The 12,086-nt window shown below is 54.2% G+C and overlaps 1 protein-coding gene across 1 annotated transcript; it reads left to right on the top strand.

Moving 5' to 3' along the window:
- The first annotated feature begins 4,541 nt into the window (after positions 1 to 4,541).
- LOC134562304 (olfactory receptor 14A16-like) lies at positions 4,542 to 9,662 on the top strand. The gene is made up of 3 exons (XM_063419690.1): positions 4,542 to 5,478; positions 8,401 to 8,421; positions 9,652 to 9,662. The coding sequence occupies exons 1-3, from the start codon at positions 4,545 to 4,547 to the stop codon at positions 9,660 to 9,662; spliced, it is 966 nt and encodes a 321-aa protein (XP_063275760.1). The 5' UTR covers positions 4,542 to 4,544.
- The last annotated feature ends 2,424 nt before the right edge of the window (positions 9,663 to 12,086 follow it).

Here is a 12,086-nt window from a genome sequence, read left to right as displayed (position 1 = left end):
GGCTCAGTGCTTTCCTTCTAATGGAAAAGAACTGTCTTTCTTCTCAAAGTGTCCATGGTCAACACTGAGATTCCTCCTCCAAAATTCCATCTGTCCAAGGATTCCTCCATGACAAAACCTGCCAGGACAAACAGGCCAAGCTGCCTGGCTTGGCCTCCCAGGAGCCAGCTCTCTCCTCTTCTGCCTTTGAATCACTTGGGCTCTGAGCTTTCCTTCCTACAGAAAAGAACAGTCGCTCTTATCTATGTAGAAATTGTTGAAACTGGGATTCCACCTTCAAAATTCCCTATATCCAAGGGTTGTTTTCAGACAGAAGCTACCAGGACAGAGAGATCTGGCTGGCCTAGGCCTCTGATGACAGCCTTTCTTCTGGCCCTGAAACACCAGTGCTCCATGCTTCCTTGCCATTAAAAAAACGCATCCTTCTCCTCTGGGTGTCCATGTCTGAAATTGGGATTCCACCTCTAAAATTCTGTATATCCAAGGGTTGCTCCCAGGCAAAATCTGCCAGTACCATCAAGTCTGGCTGTCCTTGGCCTCTGGTGACTGCCCCTGCCACCCTGGGGCTGGGTTCTTTCCTTGCTGTGGAGATCACTGGGACACTGTGGGGACCTCATGGAACCAAGGGGATCCTTGTGGCACCACTGGAGCCCATGAAACCAAGGGGCCACGGTGACACAGCGGGGCTCCATGGAACCCAGAGACCACTGTGACTCTGTGGGGCCTTATGGAACCATGGAGACCATTCAGAGCCTTCAGGGCCCTGTGTGACCAAGGGGACATGATGGCACCTCAGGGCCTCATGGAAGCAAGGGACCATTGGGACACTGTGGGGCCCCCTGGAACCGAGGGAACATGGAACAGCTCTGGCTGGCTTGGCCTCCCAGGGGCCACCTGACAGGTCTGGCTGATCTTGGAATGTCAAGGGCAGCCTCTCATTAGCTCCTGGAGCCCTGGGTCTCTGAGCTTTCCTTGCTATGGAAAACAACTGTCCATCTTTTTAGATGTCCACTGCCAAAATCAGTATTCTCCCTAAAATTTCCTATATGCAAGGGTATATCCAAGAAAAAAACATGCCAGCTCTTGCTGGCCTTGGCCACTGGTGCTCACCTCTCATCTGCCCCTGAAACACTTGGGCTCTTTTCCTTTCTTCCTGTGGAAAAGAACTGAACTTCTTGTCCAGGGACCATGGCCAAAATTAGAATTTGGCCTCCCAAATTCCAAATATCCAAGGATTGCTCAAAGACAAGAGCAGCCAGGACACAGAGGTTGGGCTGGCCCTGTCCTCTGGTGATTTTCTTGGACTATGAGCAGAATGTTTTCAATTGCAAACACCTTGGAGAGTGGCCAGAGATCTCTCAAGGTGGGATTTGAAGGCCTCAGGCACATGACCACTTTATAGGGACAATGGAGCTCTGTGCTCATTGAAGGCTGAGGACAGTGGAGGATACCCATGAGAGTGTTTAAAGAGTGGTTTCAGAGAAGGTGGATCCTTTTCACCTAGTGGAAAACAGTCAGAGAAAAAACAATTAATACAAAAGGGCAGCTGGGCAGACCCAGACTGGACACAAGGAGAAAGGAATTTCCCTGCCAGGGCAGGGCTGTGGTGCAACACATCCCCCAGCAGGAGTCTGGAGCAGCCCAAGGCTCTGTGTGCCCAGGCAGAGGCAGGCAGGACGCAGAGCTGTCAGCAAAGGAAGGGCCCAGCCAGGTGGGGCAGCCGGGGGATGCCGACAGCCTGCAGGGACAGAGGCGCAGGCCATGGACACCGTAGCACAGCCTGGGCTGCACAGGGCACAGGGATGGGCAGCAGCTGAAAGGCCCTGACACAGCCAACTCCTGCAGCACTTGGGCCATGGCTGCTGGCCCTGGGCCTGAGGCATCAGGAGGGGACAAGTGACCCTTGCAGGCCTGGGGCCTCATTGCCTCCTTGTCCCTGCTCAGCAGCCTGGCAGGGGCCGCCCCATGGTGCTGCCCTTGGCATTGCACATCCCCACATCCCAGTGGCCCGGGAAGAGCCCTGAGCAAGGAGGGAGGGACAGGATCTGCCTTGGCAGGGGCTGGGGCTCAGGCCTTGGCCCTTGGAAGTCCTGAAACACATCCAGGTTTGCTCAGCATCAGAGACAACTTTGCCTTGTTTGTGCCCACCTGTCATCACTGCCTGCAGTGTTCTGCTCTAGCTGGAACCTGGGGAAACTTTCTCAGTCGTATTTCTCTGTGGGACCTATTGAAACTTTAAGAAACTTCAGTATTTCAATTTAATTTTGAGTTCTTAAGAAGTTTTTTGAACACTCTCTCAGGGACTGAGTCTCATGTAAACAACAACAAACCTCAAGAGACTCATTAAAGTCCTTGTGCTGTGTCTGTGCTGCTGAGCTGGGCTGGGCTCCTGGCAGAGGTGCATCTCCTGGAAACCAAGAAGAGCTTTAAAAAGACATTTCTCCTGAGGAGTAGCTCCTCTTCCAGCCCAGCAGGGCTGAGGACACTGCCTGCAGGTACCTGAGAGGAATTAAGCAAGCAGGGACTCAGAGAAAGTAGAAGGAAAATTCTGAGATCATTCATGGAGATATCTTCAGCACTTCTGACAGGGTAAGTCTCTTACTGCAGGGATCTCCTGAAGCTGAGCCAGGACAGCACTGAGGTGACTGTAAGGATGGCTCTGCTGCCCTTGCTGCTTTGGGGGAGGATGTGCTCCAGAGCGGGGCTGCCCTGGGCACCGTCAGAGGGACAGGGCAGGACGGCTCCTGCTGCCAGGGACGGCTGCAGGGGCTGAAGCTGGGGCTGCAGCCAGGGCTGCCCAGGGCTGTGGTGCAGAGCAGGTGCTGCAGCCCTGAGGGCTCTTGGCCAGCCCAGGGCATCTGCCACCTGCCAGGGGCAGCTCTCAGCCTGCCTGGGAGCTCCCGTGGATGCTGGAGGGGAGCTGTGGGTGCAAGGAGTGACTCCTGCCAGGGCAGGTCCTGCTGCTGTGCAGAGGGTGCTGTGTGGGCCGGGGCTGCTCAGAGCTCCAGCTCATGGCCAGGTCATTTCTGAGGGGAATTTTCATGAGCACATTCAGGCAGGAGATTGCTGCTAGAGTCTCTGCTTTCCTGTCTCTGTGCTCCCACTTTTCCCTGGCTCAGCTTGGTGGCAATGGAAACTCAGCTGTGCAGGGTAGAGCAGAGGCTCAGGCTCTTAATCCATCAGGCTCAGGATTCCTGGGAAGCTCAGCAAGTGCCTCCACCTCCCCAGCTTCCAGATCCATCCAGCATCCCCTTTCCATGGTGCCCAGGCTTGGGGGAGCTGTTCTTTAACCCCTGCAGCCCTGAGCAGCTGCAGGGCAGAGCTGGCCCAGGGCTGGGCTGGGCTCTGGCAGCACTGGCAGGGAAGGAGCCCGGGGCCACAGGAACAGCTCGGGCTGGGACAGCTCCAGCAGCAGAGCCCTGGGCAGGGAGGGAGGGAGGCAGTGCTGAGGGAAGCCCTGCTGCAGGGCAGATGTGGCACCTGCCAGCCCTGCCCTGCAGGGCAGACACTGCCCTGAGCAGCACAGCTCTGCTGTCCCCTCCCAGCCAGCACAGCCCTCAGCCCGGGGGCTCGGGGCCCTCAGTGCCCTCCTGGGCTGGCAGAGCAGCAGCAGAGATGAAGGGCATCTCTCCTGCCATGTGCCCATTCCCTGCTGACCAGGGCCTGAGGGCCACTGTCCTGCACTGCTGCTGCCTGGCAGGGGCTGTGCAGGGCTGGCCAGGGAAAGGCTTTTCCTCAGGGCCTGCCTCTCTCTCTCCTTGCCTTGCCCAGGTGCTCCTGGCATTGCTGAGGGGCTCTCTGGGAATGGCAGTTCCAGCTGCAGGCTCAGGCCCAGCCCTGGGGCTCCTCCTGTGCAGGCTGAGCACAGCAATGGGGTGTCCCAGCTCCCTCTGCCCCGGGGAGCTCTGGGCAGGGCAGACTGGCAGGCTGGGAATGAGATGATTCTCCCTGACTTTGGGAATGGCAGGAGGCACTTTGTGTGCCAGGGATCCCTCTGCTCTCAGCAGGGTCTCCTGGCTTTCCAGGGAAACACGGGAGTGAAGCTTGGAAAGGTCCATGGCAGATGGGAACAGGTCACAGAGAAAGAGCAGCTCCCCTCAGTCTGCACTATGCCTCAGACAATCCTCCTGCCTCCCTGGACTCTCTGTTCTCCCCAGGTGCAGCAGAATCTCTCATTCTGCCTCCTACAATCCCCATCCCTTCACCCTGGCAGCTCCTGTGCCTTAGGAGGAGATTCTTTGTCCAAGTTTAAACACCAGGACTGGCCCCAGCCCTGACTGTTCCCATGTCCTGACAGGCAATCAGGGCTGGCTCCCAGGTGTCCTGCAGGTCAAGGTCTGGCTTCTCACTGAACACTGGCCAGCAGCAATCAGGGCTCCAGCAACCAAGGTGAAGGAAGTTCTCTTTGACATAGAGAAGGGGGGACGTGTTTACTGGCAGGAAAGAGTCTATGAGAAGGGGATTTGACTATGCTGTGGGAAATGTCACCCTCAAATGTCACTGTCTTTCCTCCTTCTGCAGGTTGAAATGTCCAGACACAACAAATGTCCAACAGCAGCTCCATCAGCCACTTCCTCCTGCTGCCATTGGCACACACGCGGCAGCTGCAGCTCCTGCACTTCTGCCTCTTCCTGGCCATCTCCCTGGCTGCCCTCCTGGCCAACGGCCTCATCATCAGCGCCGTAGCCTGCGGCCACCTCCTGCACAGCCCCATGTTCTTCTTCCTGCTCAACCTGGCCCTCAGCGACCTGGGCTCCATCTGCACCACTGTCCCCAAAGCCATGCACAATTCCCTCTGGGACACCAGGAACATCTCCTATGAAGGATGTACTGCACAGCTATTTCTGTATGTATTTTTCATTTCAACAGAGTATTCCCTCCTGACCATGATGTGCTACGACCGCTACGTGTCCATCTGCAAACCCCTGCACTACGGGACCCTCCTGGGCAGCAGAGCTTGTGCCCACATGGCAGCAGCTGCCTGGGCCAGTGCCTTTCTCCATGCTCTGCTGCACACAGCCAATACATTTTCCCTGCCCCTGTGCCATGGCAATGCCCTGGGCCAGTTCTTCTGTGAAATCCCACACATCCTCAAGCTCTCCTGCGCCAAATCCTACCTCAGAGAACTTGGGCTCATTGTGCTAAGTGTTATTCTATATTTTGGTTGTTTTGCGTTCATTGTTTTCTCCTATGTGCAGATCTTCAGGGCTGTGCTGAGGATCCCCTCTGAGCAGGGACGGCACAAAGCCTTTTCCACCTGCCTCCCTCACCTGGCTGTGGTCTCCCTGTTCCTCAGCACTGCAGCCTTTGCCTACCTGAAGCCCCCCTCCATCTCCTCCCCATCCCTGGATCTGGCAGTGTCAGTTCTGTACTCGGTGGTGCCTCCCACCCTGAACCCCCTCATCTACAGCCTGAGGAACCAGGAGCTCAAGGCTGCAGTGTGGAGACTTATCACTGGACGATTTCAGAAACATTTAACTCCTGGCCAGTTTCTGCAAATCATTTGTAACAAACGTCATCTTTGATAGCACGTGTTGCTTTGGTCGTGGTACTTTTTTTGCTCTGTTTTAATTTTTCAGTATTGTCAATAAAAAAGGGCATTGTTTGTGCCATTTCTGATTTTGATTCTCTTCACCTACACTATGGCGACAGACTGTGTCAATGAAAAACACTGTTCTTGGTGGCTTTAAATGACAAAAAGGATCTCCCTGCAGAGTTTTCACTGGAGATCCCCCCTTTATTCCCTTCTCTGTGGCTGCAGCAGCAATATCTCTGTGCAGAGCTGGGGCAGATCAGTGCTGGCACAGCAGCTGTGCCCAGCAGCAGCAGCACTTGGTGTTGCCAGTGCTGCTGCCGTGGCCCTGCCCCGCTGCCCTCCTGGCCCTGCTGTTGCTGTAGGGCCTGAGGGCTCTCGGGGCCGGGCACAGGGCTGGGGGTGGCAGTGCCGGGGCTGCAGCAGGGACAGGCCATGGGCACTGCTGGGGCAGCGCTGACGCCTCAGGCCAGGGCCTGGGGGCTGCAGGCTCCTTGCCCAGGCTCTCTCCACAACACGGCCAGGCCAATGCTCAGCACAGAAAAGCCCCGTCAGCAGCCCCAGGCTGGCTGTGGGCAGGCTTGGGGCAAAGAGAACCATGGGAATGTCCCTGGGGGTTCATCCTCCAAGGGCTTCAGGAATTGTCTGCAGGCTCCTGCAGTGCCTCCTGCTGCTCCCTTGCCAGAGGCACCACAGGCCAGGAGGGCACATCTGCCCTGCTGTGTCTGCCTGTGGGGCTCCCTGCTCTGGGCAATGAGGAGGGGCTGCAGAGGCTCTGCAGGACTGACAGGATGGGCTCTGGGGCTGTGAGGAGAAGCTGAGGGACCTGGGCTGCTGCACCTTCTCAAGAGGAGGCCCAGGCCTCATCCTGCAACTGCTCCAAGGGTGGTTTCAGAGAATCACAGAATCAGCAAGACCTTGGAAAGGTCTGTGGAAAAGACCTTGGAGATCATCAAGTCCAACCTGTGCCCTGACACCACCTTGTCTGCCTTGAACCTCCTCTTCTCCAGGATAAACAACCCAGGCTCCCTCAGCCACTCCTCACAGCACTTGTGTTCCATGCCCCTCACCAGCCTTGTTGCCCTTCTCTGGACACGCTCCAGCCCCTCCATGTCCTTCCTAAATTGGGGGCCCAGAACTGGACACAGCACTCGAGGTGCAGCCTCACCAGTGCCCAGCACAGGGGAAGAATCCCTGCCCTGCTCCTGCTGCCCACACCATTCCTGATCCAGGCCAGGAGCCATTGGCCTTCTTGCCCACCTGCCCACACTGCTGCCTCATGTCCAGCCTGCTGTCCAGCACTGCCCCACGTCCCTTTCTGCCTGCCCACTGTCCAGCCACTCTGTCCCCAGCCTGCAGCACTGCAGGGCTTGTTGTGGCCAAAGTGCAGGACCCGGCCCTTGGTCTTGTTCAGCCTCACCCTGTTGGATTTGGGCCCTGGATCCAGCCTGTGCAGGGCCCTGTGCAGAGCCCTCCTACCCTCCAGCACATCCACACTCACACCCAGCTTGGTGTCACCTGCAAATTTGCTGATGCTGGACTCAATCCCCTCCTGCAGATCCTCAGTGCAGATATTGCAATCCCCGCTGGCTGCCTCTGATCCCTGGGCCATCCTGGGGGTGCCCTGGGATGGCTCTCAAGGGGATCTGTTCCATCCCCTTGCTGGGCACCCAGGGCAGGCTGACAGGCCTGCAGTTCCCCACATCCTCCTTCCAGCCCTTCTTGGGGATGGGCTCCCATTGGCACTTCCAGTCCTCTGGGCCCTCTCTGCTGAGCCAGGACTGAGGAGAAATGATGGAGAGCAGCTTGGGGAGCTCATCCAGCAGCTCCCTCATGGCCCTAGCATGGATCCCATCTGGTCTCAGAGAGACCTGTGAGTGTCTGAGTGTCTCAGCAGGTCCCCAGCTGCTTCCTCCTGGATTGCAGGGGGGCTCTTCTGCTCCCTGTGCCCATCTACCAGCTCAGGAGAATGCTCGTCCTGGGGACAACCTCGGTTATTGTTGAAAAGTGCGGGAAATAAAGTGAAAACTACCTCAGCCTTTTCCTCATATCTAATAAATGTATTCCACACTTCATCCAAAAAAGAGGAGAGGTTCTCCATGTGCCATGTTCTGGTATTAATTTATAGAAACATTTTTAAAATTTTTTTCAGAGACGGTGCCAGATTAAGCTGAAATTGAGCTTTCACATCTTTAATTTTCTTTCTGCATGACCTAAAATCATCCTTAAACCTTTCATGTGTTTCCGGACCTGTCCAAATGTGATGCATCCCCTTTTTACCTTTGAGATTCTACAAAAGCTCCATGCCCAGCAAAAAGAGTCTTTTTCTTTGTCTTCTAGAAGTCATTTTCTTCTTTGGCTCATCTGTTGGCACACAAGGATAGGCTGCTCCTTCTCCCTTAAAATTACTTTCTTGAAGGTTGTCCATCCTTCCTGGATCCCTTTGTTGTGAAGAGCTTTTCTTCCTTTAAAAAAGCCAGTACTTTATTCTGTGCTCTCCAAATCTGCATCCTAAATAGGCCAAAGTCTGCCCTCTGAAATTGCAGTGTAGTTTTCTTGATGTCCCTCCTTCATTCACAGAATACTGGAAACTTGATTATTTCATCGTGACTGCCCCCCAGGCAGCCTCTGACCAACACTGATCTCCCACCAGCCCTTCTCTGTTTGTGAACAGCAGCAGACAGAGCTTTCCTTGGCAGTAGGAGTTTTACCAAAAATTTGATTAAATAAAAAAACTCCTTAATACCAATGCAGCTTTAAGAAGCAGCATTCTTTATTCATCTAGTAGCATGGGGGATAGCTCCTCCCAAAGCTGTGCATGCTGAGTACAGGAAAGTTTCTGTTTATATTCTGTAGTTTGGATACACATTGTCCCACACTAAACATATGTATGTTAATCATTTCCCTGAAATAATTAACATATTTCCCCTCCCCTTTTGCTGCACTCTTCTGTCCTGGGGGTCTCTCTGGTGGTCCCTGGAGGTCACAGACCCCAGTGTTCCAGTGGGCCTGGCTGAGCTGGCAGGACACTGAGACTGGTGAACTTCCAGTTCCCTTCTTACACAATGGGCACTGTGTGGTTTCCATGGGCCAGAGGTTTTGGAGAACAAGCATTGTGTGAGCTCACCAGGTGCAGACCATTTATCATCTGGTAACATGAGGCCACAGAGTGGGCTATGACATCACAGAGTGGGTTATGTGAGGTCATTAAGTACCTGTGACATCATAGGCCATCTCTGTGACATCATAAAGCCAGCTGTGACATCACAGGGCAGAGGTCTGACATCATAGAGCAGATCATGCCATCACAGAGTTCACTGTGACATCACAGACCAGCTGTGTGACATCACAGATTGCATTATGACATCAGAGACCAGCTGTGTGACATGACAGAGGCGCTGTGTGACATCACAGGGGGCTGTGTGACATCACTGGGGGCTGTGTGAGATCACTGGGTTGGCCCCAGCCCCCCTCACAGCTCCCCCCCACACAAGTCCAATGCTGTTCATGCCCAGCAGGCTCCCCTGTCCCCCGGTATCCCCCCGGTGCTCCTGGAGCCACAGCCTCCACCAAAGGATGTTCCACAGGATCCAGCCCAGAGCCTGACACGGGCACAAGGGGCTGGGCTGTGTCACCAGGACATCAAGGACCTGCATTATCCAGGGCACTGTGGCCTGGCTTGGGTTCCCCAGGGCAGGAAAGATGTCTGGCAGCTGCAGCAGGGCCAGGGAAGGGCTCCAAGGTGGGGCTGGAGCCCTTTGGCTGTGAGCAGAGGCTGAGGGAGCTGGGCTTGTCCAGCCCCGAGCAGGGAAGGCTGAGGGGCTCCTCATGCCAGCCTGGCAGTGCCACCCAGGAGGGGATGGAGAACACAGAGCCAGGCTCTTCACCGGGGGCCTGGTGGGAGACAAAAGACAATGAGGATGGGGTGAAAGAGGGGAGGTTCAGCCAGGACAGGAGGAAACCTTTGTTCCCATGGGCTCAGACAGGTGCTGAGATGCTGCCTCCTCCCTGTGCTTTGGGATTTTCCAATCCACACCAAATCCAGCCTTGAACCACTTGGTCTGACCCAGTTTCTGACAGCTTGGGCTGCTGACTTGCTGAGGTCCTTTCCAATTCAGCTCTCTACTGATCCTGGGACAGTGTTGGTCCCTGTTTTAGACTGGAGCAGAGCAGATGGGACAGGAGCCCTGCAGGGCTGTAGGGGACCTGCAGCTTGGGAGGTGCACGAGCACATCTTCATTAGCTGGGGCATTTGGGTACTTCTAAGAAATGTCAAAGTTTTCTCACCAGGAGAGACTAGGAATTTCCTGGAACTGTGCAATTGCAGGAGAAGAAATTCTGATGTTCCCCTCTATTTGTGTCACTGGCTGGACTTGTGTTTTTAATGGAGCTGTGCCTTCCCTTGGTTTTGTTGGCTGACAAGAAATGAACATCCCTCTGTGTCTCGGGCAGCTCCTTCTGCAAGGAAAGCAGGTGGGAGTTGGTGCCAAGGAGCTGAAAGCTGCAGGCACAGCCTGGGGTGGAGAAAGCTCAGATTTGCACAAGGCTGCTCTGAGTCCCAGGGGTTGGATGAGGGAAAGGTGGGGTGAGGGTAGGGACAAAGTGTGATTGATTGTCAGCCATGAAGAGTCTTGATTATCAGATCTATTCAAAGTACCTTAGGATGTGCTGGGGATCAATATCACCTGGAGATTGCTGATATTAATCTATAAACAGGAAAATTAAATAGACAAAATGTCCTGGCAATATAAAGAAAACTGGTGTATTCTCTTTGAACGCACTACTGAAATCTGTACAACTAAACACAGAGGAACAGAAGGCTTAAAATTAATTTATTCCCAGGGGCTGTTCTTATTTAGGGTGTTTTGAAATGTTAATGGCACTGAATTCCTGAACTGAAGAGCTGAAGAATGAACAAGCCTCTGGAGAACTAAAATTCATCAGGGAACCTCCAAGTTCCTTAGGATCCATCTTCAGCAGAGCAGATGGAATAGATTCCAGGGGTTTCCAGCTGCCAAAGAGCTGTGAGCTCATCTGCAGGCACAGGGGCTCCATGGTGGCATCTGAGGGGTCTCTGGGCTCCTGAAGATCTCTTTGGTCACACTCAGCCCAAGGGGCTCCATGGTGACATCCCAGGAGTCCTTAATCTTCCTAAGGGTCATCAGGTGACAGTCACAGGGCTGCACAGGGACAACAGAGGTGTATCTACACTGCCAAGGGGCCAATTTGTCACAGGCAGTGTCAGGAGTCCAGTGGTGACATCCCTGTGCTCCTAAAGAACAGTGAGGTCACCGACACTCACAGGGGCTCCAGGGGACATCCCAGGAGTGTCCAGGCTGCCAAAGAGCTGGGATGTCACAGACACTCACAGGGGCTCCAGGGGACATCCCAGGAGTGTCCAGGCTGCCAAAGAGCTGGGATGTCACAGAGACTCACAGGGGCTCCAGGGGACATCCCAGGAGTTTCCAGGCTACCAAAGAGCCGGGATGTCACAGACACTCACAGGGGCTCCAGGGGACATCCCAGGAGTTTCCAGGCTACCAAAGAGCCGGGATGTCACAGACACTCACAGGGGCTCCAGGGGACATCCCAGGAGTGTCCAGGCTGCCAAAGAGCCGGGATGTCACAGACACTCACAGGGGCTCCAGGAGACATCCCAGGAGAGTCCAGGCTGCCAAAGAGCTGGAATGTCACAGACACTCACAGGGATTCCTCTCATGGGCAGAGTGGCAGCTTCAGGCACAGTTTAGTAGAGAAGCTCCTGTTGGGTCAGGAGGTGCAGAAAGGACCCCCAACACCCCAATTATACCCCCAAGCTCCCCCAAAGCAGGACCCCAGGCCTTCTAAACTCCTTGTGTGAGAGGAGCCTGGGAGTGCCTGGATCCAATCCCAGCCCCAGACTTTGTCAATTTATGTGAAAAGGATTATAGAGGTGGAATGGAATCTTCATATAATTTTTTCGCTCAGCATTAAGCATGGCAAACCAGAAGTATTTATATACATATATATATATGGCTGATTATGATCATGATTAGACAAAAAGAGGTTAATCAGAATTATTTACACCACAGTATAAGAGCTCTAATAGCTTTTTTAATATAGTGTTCTAGGAAGCAATTTTAAAACAATTGTATTAAAGCAAATCCAATTATTCAGTAGAGATGGGTGTCACTCCCCCAGACCATTGACCGTGGGCAAATCTCTTTAGCTCAGCCTCAGGCAGTGACCTTGAGGGGTGTCCCCACTCCAGGGAGGAATCTCCAAATCCCTTCAAGAAGGGAAATGTCAGGAGCTGCTGCAGTTAAAATTTGGGATGGGGCTTTTCTAGTCTGCAGTGCTGCCCTGTCAGTCAGATGTGCCCAGGCTGTGCCAGCTCAGCAGCTCTGCAGAAGCTCTCAGTTGTGTCCCTTGGTTGTTCCTTTCTCTGGGGATTTTCCCAGCTCTGCTACAGCTTCAGCTCCCTCTCAGGATGTGGAACTTTGAGATGGAGGAGTCAGGCTGGATTCAGCATTATTCACCCCAAAAGCAGCATGACCCTGCTCTTCATTTCCCC

The sequence above is a fragment of the Prinia subflava genome, chromosome 27, assembly GCF_021018805.1.
Source record: "Prinia subflava isolate CZ2003 ecotype Zambia chromosome 27, Cam_Psub_1.2, whole genome shotgun sequence".
NCBI lineage: Eukaryota > Metazoa > Chordata > Aves > Passeriformes > Cisticolidae > Prinia > Prinia subflava.
This window is presented reverse-complemented; position numbering and strand designations above follow the sequence as displayed.